At 40.2% G+C, this 18363-nt stretch overlaps 1 protein-coding gene across 1 annotated transcript in view; it reads left to right on the top strand.

The window, feature by feature from the left end:
• Nucleotides 1-17719, top strand: part of BTC (betacellulin) — a 42391-nt gene extending 24672 nt beyond the window's left edge. The window contains exons 4-7 of the mRNA XM_039230971.1: nucleotides 9574-9691; nucleotides 14540-14686; nucleotides 15915-16025; nucleotides 17639-17719. Coding sequence (XP_039086902.1) covers nucleotides 9574-9691; nucleotides 14540-14686; nucleotides 15915-16023 — 374 coding nt within the window. The 3' untranslated portion in view covers nucleotides 16024-16025; nucleotides 17639-17719. The remainder of the gene's footprint in view (nucleotides 1-9573; nucleotides 9692-14539; nucleotides 14687-15914; nucleotides 16026-17638) is intronic.
• The last annotated feature ends 644 nt before the right edge of the window (nucleotides 17720-18363 follow it).

Below are 18363 nucleotides of genomic sequence, written 5' to 3'. Positions count from 1 at the left end.
CCAAAGGTTACACAGCAGGTAAATTGCAAATCTGAGATTCTTACTCAGGTCTTTCTGATTCTAGTGTTTCCATTGTTAAACACTACTCTATTTTAGGTATTGCAGGTATGTGCTCCAGACTCTAGTATGGGATATTTTGGACTAGATTCACAAAAGCTGGCATATTCTATTCAATTTAACTTTTTCTGTTCCATAACTTAAAAGAAGGGAAGAAGGCAATGATTTTACATATTTTTTGCTTTAGAGATGCTTGTTCAGTATTCTCAAAGTTATTAGTCTAAAGCAAAGATAAGCCTTAGGAAAGGGTTGCATTGGATATGTTTCAATAAAACTTTATTTAGAGAAACAGGCTGTGGGCCAGATTTGGCCCTTGGGCCATAATTTGCTGACTCCTGTCTGTCTTTTATACATTGAATGGTCTGTTCTTCTCCAGGGTTGTTTCTGATTTAAAACAAAACAAAACAAAACACAGACCAATTCTAAAAGTAGGTTGGAGAGAAACTCCTGTATTCCCTGGAAATGTTTTGGAACTCAGACGGCAGGGACATGGTGTAAGTGCTCCTTTCCTAGCACCCTGGAGAAGTCATAACTGAGCCAGGAACAGGCTGAGCAAGTCATCTTGATGTGAGTCATCAGGTCCAGCCCAGTCTTCCGCTTTCTTCCCTCACACTAATGGGTGGTCTGGAAAGTGCCTACAGGCTGTGGAATCCGTTGGTGTCTTAGGTCATCCTTGTATGGGTCTTGTCACTCACTCATGTAGAGAGAAGAACAAGACCAATTTTATGTGTTTGTGTGCTTTTCTTCAGTTGGGTTTGAAATATCTTCAATGATTGCATTTTCACATTTCCCTTGGGCGATTATTCCATAATCCAGTGATTGACAGTTGTAAACATCATGCCTCATCATTATCCTGAAAGTGTTTCTTATTTTTTAAATTTTAGTGACAATATTTAACATGAGGTCTAGTCTTTTGACAAAATTTTAAGTGTACACCACAAGATCGTTTACTGTAGGCAAGATGTTGTACAGCACATCTTTAGAAATTATTCATCTTGTGCAACCCAAACTTTATACCTATTGAATAAGGACTCCTCATTCCCACCCCCATGTCCCTGGCCCCTGGCAACCACTATTCTACCCTCAGTTTCTGTGGATTCAGCGGTTTAGATTTTTTTTTAAATAAGTGGAATCATGCAGTACTTGTTCTATAACTGGCTTATTTCGCTTTGCATATGCTTTCAAGGTCCAGTCGTGTTGTTGCAAATGGCAAGATTTCCTCCTTTTTTAAGGCTGAATCGCATTCCATTGCTTGTATAAACCACATTTTCTTTATCCATTCATGTGTTGATGGGTATTTAAGTTGTTTCCACATCTTGGCTATTTGAATTGATTGTGCTGCAATAAACATGAGAGTGTGTGTATTTCTTCCGATGCTGATTTCAGTTCTTTTGGATAAATACCCAGAGGTAGGATTGTTAGATCATATGGTAGTTCTGTTTTTAATTTTTTTTAAAAAAACTCCATACTGTTTCCCATAGCAGCTATAGGCCTGCCTTTTCAGTTTATTGTTTCTGTCTTGTACAGAAGATTTTTAGCTCATTTAAGGTCCCACAGTAAGGATAGTAGCCTGACATGAATTTGGAGAGACTAGCTCCAGAATGCCTATTGTTAATCATAATGCTAAACTGTTAGAATCGTGCAGGAAAATCAGAATGCTGTATATGTGAAGGAAATTCTGAAAAATAGTCCTTCAAAGTAAAGCCCAAATAAGGGCAAAATGTTCTTGAAAAGGAATTAATATGGAGAAGGAGCAGATTGTCATTATTGACTATGACCAGGGGCAAGTCACGTAAGTCTTCAGACATCAGTTTGCAATCTATAAAATGAAAGACTAATTCAGATGATCTTTAGGAGTTGGTCTTATTTTTTCTTTTTTTGTAATTTACAATTTTTAAATTTTTTTATCTTTTAATTTTTTTAGAGAGGGAGAGCACGCAAGCATGTGAGCAGAGGAGGGGCAGAGGGAGAGAGAGAGAATCTTAGGCAGGCTCCACACTCAGCATGGATCCTGACACAGGGCTCAATCCCATAACCCTGGGATAATGACCTGAGCCAAAATCAAGAGTCAGGCAGTCGATGTGAGCCATCCAGGCACCCCAAGAGTTGTTCTTATTTTTAAATGATTTTATTATTTTATTTTCACATAGCCCCAATCTCTAAGCATTTTACTTTTAGTTTGTCCTTTTCTACCTTGAGTAAGGAATTTATTCATTCCAACAATACTTATGCAGCCTGCCCTGTTCCAGGTTCCAAGGATGCAACAATGAACCACATAGTCAGTCACAGATGAGGTCAGAGAGGTAACGTAGAAAGAGAGGTAATGAGTAATGTCATGCACAGCCTTGCCAGGGATTATAAAGCCTTCAACTTTGAGTTTTAATAGCATCACTCTGGTGTCTGTGTGCAGGCTAGACAGTTAAGAGGGGATAAGACAGGAGCAGAGAGACTAGTTAGAGGTTGTTGCCATGGAGACTACTTCTAGCCCAGGGATGATGTCAGGCTTAGACCAGAGTCGTAGAGATGGAGGGACGATTCTACATACATTTTTTTTATAGTTTATTTATTTTTGAGACAGAAAGAGACAGAACATGAGCGGGGGAGGAGCAGAAAGAGAAGGAGACACAGAATCTGAAACAGGCTTCAGGCTCTGAGCTGCCAGCACAGAACACGATGCGGGGCTCGAACCCATGAACCGCAAGATCATGACCTAAGCCGAAGTCAGACACTTAACCGACTGAGCCACCCAGGCGCCCCAGCATACATTTTAAGTACGGCCAATAGAGTTTTCTGATGAATTGGATGCAGCGTAAAAGAGAAAGATGTCAAAGTGACTATGATATTGGCCTGAATAACAGAAAGAAAGGAAGTGCCATTTACTGAGATGGAGAAAGACCAGGTTTGAAGGAGAAAGTCAGGTGTTCCATTTTGGAAGTATTACTTTGAAATGCCAGTTAGGCATCCAAGTGGGGATGTTGCTTGGACAGTTTGAACATTGAAGGAAGAGATCTGGGATGGAAACATACATTTGGGAATTGTTACCATAAAGGTGTTTAAAATCAGGAAATGGCCAGAAAGGAGTGTAAAAACACTGAGTCCCAATGCGTTGCAAAATTTAGAGGTTGGGGAAGAACCAGCAAAGGAGACAGTGCAAAGGTAGCATTATATCCATAAGAATTCTGTAACACGCACTCCTGGAAAACAAAAGAAACACAAGTTTTCTTCCTCTTCTTTGTTCTTTGTTTGCCCCCCAGCTACGAATACTTTTAAACATGCAAATATTCTCACACATCTACCCTAAATTCTTTTTTCTTCCTTGAAAGAGACAGACTGAAAAAGGGTAGCTCTTTTTTGTTTATTTGTTTTGTTTTATTATTTTGTTTTTAAATTTTTAATTGGATTCAAATCCAAGTTAGTTAGCATACAGTGTCAGAATTTAGTGATTCATCACTTACACACGACGCCCAGTGCTCATCCCAACAAGTACCCTCCTTAATGCCCATGACCCACTTAACCCATCCCCCCACCCAAAACCCCTCCAGCAACACTCAGTTTGTTCTCTGTATTTAAGAGTCTCTTATGGTTTGCCTCCCTCTCTGTTTTACCTTATTTTTCCTTCTCTTCCCCTGTGTTCATCTGTTTTGTTTCTTAAATTCTACATGTGAATGAAATCATATGATACTTACCTTCTCTGACTGACTTGTTCTGCTTAGCATAATACCATCCAGTTCCATCCATGTAACTGCAAATGGTAAGAGTTCACTCTTTGTGATTGCTGAGAAATACTCCATTGGATACATATACCATACCTTCTTTACCCATTTGTCAGTCCATGGACATTTGGGCTCTTGACATACTTTGGCTGTTGCTGATAGTGCTGCTATGAACATTGGGGTGCATGTGCCCCTTCGAGTCCCCATTGAAAAAGGGCAGCTCTAAGTGAGGGCCCACTCCTGTAAGCTGAGAAATCATTGGCATAGTCCTCCTGCTTAAAAGACATCCTGACGTACTCTGATTAGCCCCCATCTGAGCATATTCTCGTAACACTGGAGGGTTAGCAAGTAAATGTGTGAGGTCTAATTTTCTTTTCTTGGAGTAACCAACTCTTTTACGTTTCTGTCGGGAATGGCATTGGATATAAAACCAAATGGGAATCCTCAAATAAGAGAAATGTTCAAATTTTGCACTTCTTCAAGGGCATTGTGAATTTACATTCCCCAGTCTCAGGGAGAGAGTGGGGAAGATAAGATGGAAAATTAACTTAGAAAATATAAAACTTTCTTCCTCACCTCCTGGCTTAACCAGGTTGTAAAATGAGGACATATCTATTGAGAAGCTGCCAGGAAGCCAAGGACTAGATTAAAGGCTTAGGCTCTACTTCACAGACCAGGAAGAAATTTTTCTCCAAGTTTTTCTGTGACTACTTAAACTCTTCTGTGCATTAGCAGTTCCCTTTTTCAAAAAAAAAATTTCTAATGTTAATTCATTTTTGAGAGAAAGAGAAACAGAGCATGAGCAGGGGGAGGGGCAGAGAGAGAGGGGACACAGAATCCAAAGCAGACTCCAGGCTCTGAGCTGTCAACACTGAGCCCAATGCAGGGCTTGAACTCATGAGCTGTGAGATCATGACCTGAGCCTAAGTCACCCAGGTGCTCTACCTGTTCCCTTTTTAAGGTCAGGTATCTATGTGGGAAGATAAAGTTATAGGTATTTGTTTTACTTCCTCTCTCTCTTTGTTAACACTTTGGGACTTTTATCTCAAAATTTAGCACCTCCTTTTAAATCTCTTGCACAAAAATTTAACTATGTATTTAACTAGGGGGTTAGATATATTATGAGATTATCAACATTGTAATGAGAATTACATAAAAGCATTGTAATAATAATTGCATGTTACTTAGAGTTGATTTTAGAAGAGCTGCTGATATTAATATCATTTATAAAATCATTAAATAGATTTGTAATGAGTACAACTAGAATAAGTAAGTGAATGTTTTATGAAAAATAAACCTAATGTATCAATTCTGAGGAGTTTTTTTTAGTTTATTTATAATGAGAGACAGTGAGAGACAGGGAAGAGGCAAAGAGAGAGGAAGAGAGAGAGAATCCCAAGTAGGCTCCACACTGCCACTGCAGAGCCTGATGCAGGGCTCAAACCCACAAACTGTAAGATCATGACCTGAGCCAGATGCTTAAACAACTAAGCCACCCAGGTACCCCAAGGAAGAGGGTTTTTTCTAAGTTTATTTATTTATTTTGAACAAGAGAGAGAGAGTCAGCTTGAGCAGGGGAGGGGTAGAGAGAGAATCCCAAGAAGGCTCCATGCTGTCAGCACAGAGCTAAGATTCAAGGTTCGAACTCACAAACTGTGAGATCATGACCTGAGCCAAAATCCAGAGTCAGACATTTAAGTGTCAGAGCCTCCCCAATTTTGAGAGATTTTAAGCAGAAAAGCATCACGAGGCCTGTTTTGGTTTGAGAGTTAGAGTTATGTACAAGAAAGACCAGGAAACCATGCTGTTTAATCCAAACATCCATCAAACTGAGGAAAACTCCATATTTATGAGAAGTTATTTGAGTGTGTGCTCTATTCCTCCACTTTAGTTTGGCCCAGAAGAATCTCGCATCTCATCCAACTATTCATATGATCCAAGGCAGATGACCACTTCTTGTCTATCTGCCCATATGATGGAAGAAAGATGTTCTCACTTAGAATTAGATTTTGACATATACCTATCTGGAGTGATCGTAGTAGTTTCTTATTTAACTGGCTTTAGAATCTTTGGAACGTGGCACCTTAAGAAGAGATTGAGATACATTACCCCACAAGTAATGGGGGCCCATCCACTTAGGAGATCGTGTGGCGATCTGGCCTGCTAGTGGATGTAGTTTTCCAGTGCAATTTTGCGGGACAGACTCAATTCCAGAGAATGTTTTGGTTTGGGGAAGGTGGGTTAGAAAAGAGTAAGGTGGGAGGGGAAAAAAGAACAATTAAGTTCCAACACCCCCGGTATCAGGGAATTTTCACATCGCGATTTCAAGACCAGGTCATTCACTTCTCAACAAAGAAACACGATACATGGGACTAGTCATTCTTCTGTCACAGGATTAACTTTTCCTTCTTGATAAACATCTCTGGAATGGAAGGATAGATTTTGCCGTCCCCTGCCCTATGTCATCAGGTCTCATGATAGGCAGAAAATGTTAGAGTTCACAGTTGTTCAATTTTCAGATAATGTGACCTTGATGAATATTAGATGAAAGCAAGTGGAATTTTAGGTGCATTTTGAAAGGGGGTATGCTGATAAGCCTTCTCATTTCCATCAGAGAGATGAGATGATCCCATCTGTTTTGGGGAGGGGGCGGTATGAGTATTGTATTTTTTTTTCCACGTTTTAAATTCCATAGAGAAATCACTGGACATTTTGTGCTTGGTGGCAGGGAAAGGTTTTTAAATCCAAATAATGCTGGGAATATTTAAGATCATGTTTATTTGGCAAAGGAGAGAGCTCTGTGAGTGATCCAAACAGTGCCTGGCAACCATTTCCCTGGCATGGATCTGTGCCTCTTGGATGGGCTGAGGCTGGTCAAATCCCTGCTCCCAGCAGCTGCCGGTTAAGGCACTTTTTGGGATCATGCTCCGTATGGTGTTTATTAAAAGGCCAACTACAGTTAAAGGGACATAACCACTAGAAGAATTAGTAAAGCTCAGGATCTAGCGCCATGTGACTTATATTTAAAGTCAGGTATGCTTTGCAAAGTAGGAAGGACCTTGCTGGATCATAGCAGATCTGTCAATAAGTCTTATTGCTTCTTAAATTCATCTCCTAAACCTCAGTCCCCTTCCTGCAGGCCCACATCACATATGTTTGCATGGCTCAGGCATGCCTTGGTTTCCTCCTTACCCTTAGCATCCTCTTATCCAGCCTCAGAGTCCTACCTAATACACTGAAAAATGATAAACTCAAAAAATGTAGTTTTTACATAATCCATTTAATTTAAGTGATGAGAACCTTCTTCAGCTCTCCCTTGCCTTGTATTCCAAGTGTAAACACTTCAGCCTACTGCCATTTGATGTCTCTAATTCCATTCACAGACCACCCTGGCCATTCCCCTCCACGTCCCCTACATTTCCATTAAATCTGCCTCCCACTCCCCGCATTATAAGACTTGCATGTTCCTGAGCTTTTGTTCCTAAACAGTTACAATAACTTATTAGATTGCTTGCCTCCTCCTAAAAAAAAAAAAAAAAATCCACATTTCCCAGAACTTCTTCTTTAATTAGATAAGTGCTCTGTGTAATGATACCACATTTCTCTTAGAATTGCTAAGATTTGTCAAGATTCTAGAATCAACTCACTTACTGAGGACTTTATTGTGCAGGGTACTCTGCTAGGAACTAGTGTGTGCAGTTTTTATTTGAGTTCCTCAACAGCCCTTTGGGGTAGATGCTATCATGTTCAGGGTACAGGTGAGGAAACTGATGCTCAGACAGCTTCATAAGCTAGCCCAGAGCCATTCAGCTAAGCAAAGGCAGAGCTGAAAATAAGACACTGATTTCCTTCCTCCTCATCTGCTGTTCTTTCCTTCACGGTTTCCAGTGTGCCACAACTGTCGATGCAGTTAGTCTGGTTGTTTCTATGGGCTGGTTGCTTATTATTGCCCTTGTTTTATTCTATTGTTCCAACTTAGACAAGATACGCTTCATTCTTTTGATGTTTTTCAGTGCTTACTACAGGGCTCTGGAAATAGAAAGTATGCATGAATATTGACCGGTACATTTATTTGCCCAAACCTACAAGTCTTTGTTTTTGAGACACTTTGGAGTTATTTCTGGAAGAAATTTCAGTAAGGATCCCAACTGACCGGCATGCGTGGGAGCAAATGTCTGGCATGTAGAAGCTGTCAGCCTAGCTGGTAATCAAGTCACCATCCAAAACCAGGTCAGCCAGTTCCTCAGCAACATCCTGTCACCCCCTGAAACTTTGTGACCTGGCATTACAGGAATTTGCTGTGTATGGATCATCTGGAGTCCTTGGCAATTCCTCTCTCTGGTCGCCCTGGGGATTTTCTGTACTCATTTTATAATACTAATTAAGAAGTTTAGTAGTCATTACTATTAATGTCCTTTGGATGCCAGGTGCCTAGCAAACCTAGTGTGAAATGCCCTTCTGAAGTGAACATCATGGTCTTTCTGGCTCCACAGGTGTCTGAGTCCTGTAAGCTGTTGGTCATAGCACAAATGTGGAGAAGTCCAACCCTGGGCTGGAGCTGGCTAGTCAGCCTTTGGCTCTGGGTGTGGGCACATGTCGGGTGTGAATCAACACATGAAACAGCAACTTAGTATTTCTGTAGCGTTTCTCTGGTCAATCCTTACTTATTAAAACCTTCCACATGCACACAAGGGAGAAATGGTTATGGATCATCATCCCCGGTTGAAAAATTAGACAATGAAAACTCTAAATGGTAAGACAAGGAAGTCAGAGCAGGATCGAAATCTGGGATATAAGGCTTCCAGTATCTGTCCCTTTTTTTAGGGCAAGAGAAATCACTCAGGGGTTAAATGAGTGGGAGAGTCTCCCATGCAGGCAAGCGAGACTTCTGCATGCATCAGGCTAAGAGCAGATGACAGCTACCTGCTGAACGGCGAGCTTGGCAGATTGCCAGAGTGGAGAGGTCAAGGGCATGGACTCTGGGGCAAGACCTGCTGGGTCTGAATCTCAGTTCTGCCTCTTACTAGCTGTGTGATCTTGGAAGATGACTTAGCCTCCATGTGTTGTGTTTTGTTCATCCACAAATAGGAGATAAGAATGATGCTTACCTCACAGGGTTGTTACAAGCATTGAATAAGTTACTATATATGAACTCTTATGTATATAACTATTATAACTACATATAGTAGTACTTTATATATATGGTAGTATTACATATAGTATATATATATATAAGCACTATATATAGTAGATATATAGTTATAATAGATATATAACTATTATATGTAGTTATAATAGTTATATATATATATATAATGACCAGTATCCAGCACTTGGTTACTGCTATGTGCATGTTGAAGGGAAGGGGAGGGGAGAGGAGGGGAGGGGAGGGAAGGGAAGGGAAGGGAAGGGAAGGGAAGGGAAGGGAAGGGAAAGAGGAAAAGTTGTTTTCTTTTTTTAATGCCATCAGCCCCATGGCTCCAATAACTTTCACAGAAAGAATAGCCTTCTCTCACCACAACTATGCTTCCCCCCTTTAAACAACATTAAGGTTTCTAAGAGGTAGGTTGGACACCAATCTTAATTAAATATGAAACATTCCCACCAAGATCCCCATCACTCTATCTGTAGAGCTATTTTGGGACCACAAAAGTCTGGCTTTTATCCCAGTGTTGAGAGAGGGAGAAAGGAGACACTGGAGTATCTTCTATAGAAAAACTGGCAGCAAAGAGGGGAATATGATTCCACGTAGAACTGTGTACCTCAACTGAGTTGATTTATTGGAATTTTTCTCATTTGCCAGCCACCACCACACAATCGAAGCGGAGAGGCCACTTTTCTCGGTGCCCCAAGCAATACAAGCACTACTGCATCAAAGGGAGATGTCGCTTCGTGGTGGCCGAGCAGACGCCCTCCTGCGTGTAAGTGGAGCCCCGAGCCAGTAGCAGGCGGAGGGGTGCAGAGCAGTGCTGGCCGTGGACTTGACAGGACTGGAAAGTCTGAGCTAACCAAGCCCTCTCTGTCAGGACACAGCTCCCCTGGTCCTGCCCTTGGCCACTTGTTTAAGGGCCCTTTCTGTAGCCTCTTATTCAGAAACTGATGCACACTTTCCTCCTGATATAGGAGTGTGCGAGAACCCAGATCAGCTCCCAGGCTGTGTCCTCTGCTGCCTTAGGCAAGCAGAACTTTCTGCCCAGTGGTAAGGATGCTTTTTGGCTCCATTCATCTCCCAGGTGGTTCGAATGGAAGAAAATTCTCTGGCATGTGTTAGGTGGTTTGCAGCTAATGTAAATATGAAGGATTTTCTGCCAAATTACCAGTTACTTTTGCAGGTGTCAATTAAGTACAAGGAAATGAGTCCCGCTCTGCTCAAGGAAATGAGCAGAGATTTGCAAAGCCTGTTTATTACAGGAGGGAATTGGAAGAAAAGTGCTCTTTCCGCCTCTTAGGAGACTGAGTCCAAGTTTAGTTTAATTCAGCCACAAGCAACTTTTTTGCATTTACAAAATATTTTCTTCTAAAGAGATATCCTTCTAGGTGCTCTCTGAGACCTTTTCTGATAGATGAGCAAGGTGACTTTTTTAAGTATAATTTTCACTTAAAGTTTATAGAATGTTTATGTTTTTATGTGTAGTTCCCTTGGTATACTTTTTTTTCCCCCATAAGTGTCTCAGAACAGTGATTCCAAAAACCCTAATTTAGTGGAACATTTAAGGGTCATGGGCTTCATAAAAATTTAATTGTAATTAAATTTAATTAAAAAATAAGTATACTAGATAATACTTTGACGGGATAGGAATTGCTAACGTAAGGAAATAAAGTGAGTGAGTGTGTGTGTGTGTGTGTGTGTGTGTGTGTGTGCGCGCGCGCGCGCGTGCGCTGTGCGTGGGGAAAGAATAGAGTTTTTTTTTTTTTAATTTTTTCTAATTGCTCACTGGCTTAGAAGAATATATTGGGTTTTAAAAATATTAATGCCCTTTAACCCAGAACATTTTTCTAACTTGTCCCTATGCCTGCAGATTTACTGTTTTTTAATGCTGCTGCCTTCTAAAATGAAAACCGCAATATGTAATCTCCCTGCCTAAGATTGATAACGCAGCTTGTCCCCTTCAGTGTGAGGTTAAAACTCATTTCCATGGCCTCCACAGCTCCTCTGATTCTGGCTTACCTTTCTAGCCACACCTCTCACTGTATTCCCAGATGTTCTTCTGAAATCGACATTCCTCTTTGTGGTTTATCACACAAGCTCCCCTAGTCTGAGAGCTTATTCTCACTGAGGTTTTGGCTGCAACTCAGACCTCAGCTTCTCCTGGGTCCCTGCACTGACTTCCCTCTTCTCGGGCGCATGCTCAGGTGTGTTAGATGTCCTGGCTCTGAGATCTGGTCACCCTTCTATGACAACTCTTTTCCTCCGGAGCATAGCTGTTGGTCTCTCTGAGCTTCCCTCCCGTGACTATGAGCACCCACAGGCGGGGCTCGTGGCTTATTGATTTTTGTGCTCCAGTGCCAAATACAGAGTCAGAATTGTAAGAGGTGCTCAGGAAACAAGTGCGAATAAATCAATAAGTCCCCATAGATTTGTGGCAAATCTAATGCTGCGCTGACAATACCAAGGCCTTCCTGTGAGCCAGGAGCATCTTCTTAGTGGTAAAATGATACAGAATCAATAGCAAGAAAACCAGGGAAGTCAGGACACAGATTTTGAAGTCAGGTAGACCTAAGGTAAGATTTTGTCTGTATCGATTATAAGCACTACTAACAACAGGTCCCCCCATTACTCTTCCCGGGCCTCAGTTTTATCATCTGTAAAAGGGGATGATGATATCTTCCCCTCAAGTGTTGAAAATAAAGCAAAAGAATACATTAAGCAAAAATACTTAGTCTAGTAAGTACCCAGCTCAGAGTAGATGTTTCATAAATTGTACTGCTGAGGGGTGGGGTATGTTTGACATGAACCTGACCTTTTAGGTGACTTATCATAGCACAGATTCAGTCAAAACTGTGTTGCCATTAGTGACCCTTGCCTGGAAAACCAGAAGTATCTCCTTTTGCTTGGAACTACAGGAATTTGTGGATTCCTGTGGTTTTTTACATAAAAAAAAAGGTATCTCAAATAACTCAACCCCCCTTAGTCTCCTTAGTATTTTCTTGGAATAGGAATGATTTGTTTTCAGATACATATCTTTATGTATTTATGCAGTACAGTTCATTTAAGCAGTATTACATGTGCTTGAGGCATCAACTTGAGAGTCTAACAGTTTGAATCCCAGCCCTGCTCACTTAATTTCTCTATACCCTTAGTTTCTCCAACTTCAAAATGGGTTCATAATGGGTTCGCAACCTCAAAGGTTGTTGTAAGGATCAATGGAGTTAATAGTTACAAATCCCTTATAACTGTGTCTGGTGATTATTTCAGGACAGTGATCCAAAATTCCTTTCAGAGTCCTAAAGGGTCATGGGCATCTTTAAAAATTATTTTAAATTTTATAAGATGTTTATTAAATAAAAACTGATTTGTTCAGTTACTCAGCATTTCATAAACATCTGCTAGGACCGTGTACTCTTTGCCTCTTCTTTTCCCATTGAAATGACCATTAGCTGACATATTATTGGTTTGATGAGAAGTGAAATAACATGCGAGCCATTGTAACTGCCTGTGTAAAGGCTGACCTTCTGTCCTGGCTTCATGAGGTTACAGCTTGCAGGAAGCAGGCTATACTTGCTAAGAAATTCAATTAAAGCACAGTTACACCACTGAACCCAGAGCCATAATCAGAAAAACATTCTAAAAGAGCAGCAAGTACTTGCTGTGTATTTTATGGGCAAATTTATTGTTTAAAAATGCCATATTTAGCAAATGTGTTAGAGAAGCACTTAAACTAATTGGAAGAGATTGTGTTTGTAAGATTTTAATTATGACCTTAAAAAAAAACTCTTTAAAAAAAATCTCCCTCCCACACATGCAATTAAAAGTGATTCCCCCTCACCAGTTCCAGTTCTATGTGCAAGAGATTTTTGATATTTCAGTATATTTCTAAGCTCTCTTCCTATTATTTTGACCTTGCAAGGAAGCAGCTTTCCCTCACATATGCTAGGGTCCTCTTGCAGTATATGCCATCAGATGTCTTTTCTCTGTGGCTTGCTCTGAGCATCACCTTTCAGTATGGTTGTGACCAAGCTCGATTTTTTTCGTGTTATTGTTTCAAACATTGTATCAGTGCTAATGTTGGCATTAAGGGATCTCCTTACTCGTGCAAGATAGACTTTGTGGGAATTAGCTGCCCTGCTCTTGTCAAACATGAACTAGAGAATGTTCTGGCAATAGATCCTTTCTTTAAAAGCAAAAAGATGGGGCGCCTCGGTGGCTCAGTTGGTTAAGCGTCTGAGTCTTGGATTGGGCTCAGGTCATCATCTCACAGCTTATGAGTTTGAGCCCTGCATCGGACTCTGTGCTGACAGCTCAGAGCCTGGAACCTGCTTTGGATTTTGTGTCTGTCTCTCTCTCTCTCTGCCCCTCCCTGGCTGCTTTCTTTCTCTCTGTCTCTCTCAGTAAGTAAGTAAGTAAATAAATAAATAAACAAACATTTAAAAAATAAATAAGAAAACAAAAAAAAAGAACAAAAATAAGTAAACAACTGAGGGTACACAGAAATCTTTTTAAGAAACAGAATTTCATCTTTTTGAGATTTAAGCAGTTATGTATATGACCAGTATCTCTTTCATTTTGAATAAGTCTGAGGAAGACAAAAGGGAAAATATTTGTTACAACATATGATTTCAGTTTTGCAATATCCTCAAACTTCTCACATACCGTTTAAGCATCTAACATGGTTCAGACAATATTGTGGATAGTCCCCAAATCACTGAGCCTTTAGCTGAGTGTTGCTCAGACAAGCCTTGGCTGGTCAAAGGGAATCTGCTGGGTTGGAGTTAAATCCTAAGACTGTATTGATAAAACGTTGAGAGACTGAGGAGAGTGAAAGTCGCCCTTGGAGATTCGTTGATTGGTTGCCGCTGCCCTTTAGGAGGGCTGCAGAGAAAGGTGCCATTTATAGGACAGTGGAGGGAATGGTGTGCATGTCTGAAAATGGGCCTCTGAGCATCAGATAAAGGAGCTGCGAAGGACAAGACCTATTGTGTTTTGGGAGGCTGTGGTTGGAGGGGTGAAGAGCATCACGTAATCTGGGGCCACCATGAACAGAAGAATCAGAACTGGTGGGTGAAAGCTAAGAGAAAGGAATCCCGTGGAAGAACATTTACAGAGCTTTCTATGTTTAGGCATCGGTTTATGGACTTTCACACGTTACCACGTGTGATCATGTAAAACAGCATAACTTCTAAAGACTGGAACAAGAGGACTTGGGCAAGCTGACTGCCCTCAGTGAAATGGGCTGTCCTGGGGCTTTTGAATTCCTTGAAATGGCGGTATTTAAGTGCTTGGGAATGCCAGGTAGGGAATTTTGCCATCTAGGATTATGCCATCTCATTTAAAGTCTAAAATATTAAAGTCAGTTTAAGTAAATTGTGATTACCTCTGTTTATTTATATTAGCCATATTGCTAATGTTCAAGTGATGACAGGCTTTCAGCAAAGCAAAGAAAGTGAAATTACTTGTGAACACAGTGGTATACAGCTTTATTTGAAAATAAAATTTTTCTTTAAAGGAACTGAGTCCTTTATTAATTCCAGTAAATGACAGCCGTGTTAGTTCCTTCAAAAAAGAAATAGTAGTGATTCTTAAAAATCACCTTGTTGTTTTATTTTTACAGCTGCGATGAAGGCTACACTGGGGCAAGATGTGAGAGAGTTGACTTGTTTTACCTCAGAGGAGATAGAGGGCAGATTTTGGTGATTTGTTTGATAGTAGTTATGGTGATTTTTATCATCTTGGTGGTCGGTGTCTGCACATGCTGTCAGTAAGTATTTTTTTTAACCTAATTTTAAGTGAATCTGAGAAATTTTTATTTGGCTGTTTCTTTTCTTCTTACCTTCCTTCCCTCCTTCATATCTTTCTTCTTTCCTTTTTGCTATGATTTAAATAAATCACTTATATTGAAGTATCTACTTATAATGAAACATGTGATACACGGTTTTTGTCATTTTACTGAGCATAATTATTATAATTTGAAATAAAATATGGGGGCACCTGGGTGACTCAGTCGGTTAAGCATCTGACTTTGACTATGGTCATGATCTCACAGTTTGTGGGTTCGAGCCCCACATCGGCTCTGTGCTGACAGCTCAGAGCCTGGAGCCTGCTTCAGATTCTGTGTCTTCCTCTCTCTCTGCCTCTCCCTAGCTCATGCTCTGTCTCTCTCTCTCTCTTTTCAAAAATAAATAAATATTTAAAAATTGTTATTAAAAAAGTGAGAATGAATCTCTTCATTAAAAAAAAAAAAAAAGAAGGTGGGCAAAAAGTATGAAGGTGATCAAAGGTACAAACTTCCAGCTAGAAGATAAATAAGTCCTGGGGATGTCATGTGCAGCATGAAGACAGTAGTTAACAACATTGTATTGTATATTTGAAAGTTGCTAAGAGAGTAGATCTTAAAAAGTTCTCATCACAAGAAAGAAAAATTTTGTAGCTGTGTGTGCTGGCAGATGTTAACTAAACTTACTGTGTTGATCATTTTGCAATATATATATATATTATATATATATAATGACATCAATTTTGAATTATACGTTAAGAAACTGGACTGTAATCCAGAATATCTGACACATTTTTAATGTATGGATGAGCTTAATTAACACATTCCGAGGCTACCCTCACTCCCTTGGTTTCCTTACGTTGGTGTCCAATTTGTGTTATTTCTTATTCATATACTACACAGTGCTTATTAGTCTGTTTTATAAAATGACTTGTCCTGAACATTGTTCTAACCAAGCTCCGTCAACAGCCAGATGCCCTGTTCTTTCTTTTTCGGTAACTCTATTCACACTTTTGCCCACTGTGAGTATCATGGGAGCCTAGAAAAAGAGATAGGTTAAGAGAGAACCTAAAATAGTTAAGAAAAAAAGGAACCTACACATTTTTAACCCTCTAGAAATGAGATCAGAGGTCCAAAATCATCCTGATGGTTAATTTTGTGTTCACATGAACTGACAGGTCCATAACTAACTTCTAACACGTTATCTTCCAAGCCCTCTTCGGAAGCGTCGTAAAAGAAGGAAGAAGGAAGAAGAAATGGAAACTCTTGGTAAAGAGATAACTCCAATAAATGAAGATATTCAAGAAACTAGTATTGCTTAATGGTAAGGGTGATAAATTTGGTAGGTGAGAAACTATTCACGTGACAGTTACCTGGTGAGATAGGGCTTAACCTTGTCTAGTAAATCAACAACTGGAATTTATGCTTAGAAACATCTAAAAGTAAATTGACTTTTTTTCATAGAATCTAAAGTCAAATGAAAGACTTTCACATCTTTCTTTTGCATGTTACCACATTGGCAGGCATGTGGAAAGAGGACTTTTATACACTTTTTCTAGTGTACTGAGATCAACCTGCTTTCTGATTCTATATGGTTGTGGTGGTTATTTTCTATTTTTTCTTCCTTGTTTTTGGGCACAAAGAAGAGGTATTTTAGTTTAAATATCTCACACTGAACAAAAATAACAGTAGCTATCTTTTAATAGTAACTACATTTACTGAACACTTACCATATGCCAAATGTGTATTTTTTTACATTTATTTATTTTTGAGAGCCAGAAATAGACAAAGCACAAGCAGAAAAGGGGCAGAGAGAGAGAGCGGGAGACACAGAATCCAAAGCAGGTTCCAGGCTCTGAGCTGTCAGCACAAAGCCCAACATGGGGCTCGAACCCATGGACTGCGAGTTTATGACCTGAGCCTAAGTCTGACACTTAACTGATTGAGCCACCCAGGCGCCCCTATCTACCATATGCCAAATATTATTCTAAGCCCTTTAAATGTTACATCAGTTAGGATCCCAGCAGGATCCAACAGCAAGATTCTGTTGAGGGAATGGGGGGGGGGGCAGGGTTGAGGAACCCAAAGGAACTTTGAGGCTCCTGGAGACTCACATTGGCAGGAGGCTGCTCCCCTCCCATGCCTGGAAGGGCTGCAGGTTACCTTGGCACTGAGAGGGTGGCCGCCAGAGGGCCTATGCTCTGTAGGAGCTATATCTGGGCATGGAAGTAGTCACCTTGGGAACCTAAACAAAGAAGAGGAACAAATGGAGAAAAAAACTCCCCAGACTTTCTCACTCCTGCTTCAGATCTCCAGCAGGTGCCTCGCAGTAGCCAAACCCAAAGAGAACCCAGGGGACAAGGGGGTCCTTGTGATGTGTCAGCCCCTTGGAGCTCAGAGAAGGACAGAGAACGGCTCCAAGAGAGCAAATGCATCACGGCTGGTCCAATCCGCTAGGGTAGTTTGGCTGTGATGGCATCAAACCCAACCAGAGGATTTAGAATGAAGGAAATGTGTTGGCTCACGTGAACCGGCAGTCTGGAGGGAAGGTAGTCTGCACACTTGGGTGAATGAGAAGCTCCTACACAGGGAAATATTATTCCTCTATTTGTGCTCACTCAGCAAAGAGTTGGCTTCATCCTTGGCTAGTTCTCCTTAAGTCACAGCAGTAGTAATGGGAGCCACATGCTTCCTTATTCATATCCAGCAAGAGAGAGCAGTCAGCAGGATAAAGCATCTCCTTCTCCAAAACACTCAGCAGATGCATGGGGTATAGAAATAATGCTTATCGAGAAATGATATGTTCCCTTAACTTCTTGCAGGCTGACACTAATCACGAATGAATGGAAAACAAAAAATGTTGGCACTAGATTTTTTTTTAATTTGCATGATACATTTCTTTTAACTAGCTTGCTCTCTTTTCCCTTATTCCTACAGGCCATGAAGTTTTCTCCAGGCTGGTGGCAAACTGCAAATTGTCTTGCTCATTTGAAAATGGACAGAACGTGTCTCAGGAAAACAGTCAGGAGAAATGAATTTTAAATAATAATGTATTTACTTTTTGTTTGTAATATTAGTTTGTGGGTTTTTCCCCTATTTTATAATAATAAGTAATTTTATTATTGTTTAGTAATTGGTAAAAAGCACTTAGTGAAGAAATTTTAATAAACTTCCACTTAAAGTTTGTTTCCAGGATTACTAGTAAGAAAAAAAAAATAGAAGTGAAAAGGAGTTTAGATTTTAGGAACAGAATTAATCATAAAGCTGCCATTTATCCAGCACTTAACCATGGGCCAAGAGTTTAAATTATATCATTTCTTTTAAACCTTTCAGGAACCTATGAGATATCTCTTAGGATCCTCATTTCCCACATGTGGAAACAGGCAAAAGAAGTTAAATAATATAACCCAGATTTACACCGTTAGGAATTGGTGGAGATAGAATCGGAGCCGAGATTTACCCAATTTCAGTTTGTGTTCCTAACTGTCATTTTTGTTGATCTGAGTGGGTGCGGCTTAACTCACTAATACAGCCCAGGACTTTATACTAAGCTGTGTTTCAGCAAGATCCTGAGGTGCTGGGGCTTTTTTCTCCCACAGAAACTCAGAATGCAGAGTTCGGGATTTGCATTACTGTTACCATCGTGTTTTCTGTTGCATTGA

Source organism: Hyaena hyaena, unplaced genomic scaffold, assembly GCF_003009895.1.
Source record: "Hyaena hyaena isolate Hyena2069 unplaced genomic scaffold, ASM300989v1 scaffold_54, whole genome shotgun sequence".
Lineage (NCBI taxonomy): Eukaryota > Metazoa > Chordata > Mammalia > Carnivora > Hyaenidae > Hyaena > Hyaena hyaena.
This window is presented reverse-complemented; position numbering and strand designations above follow the sequence as displayed.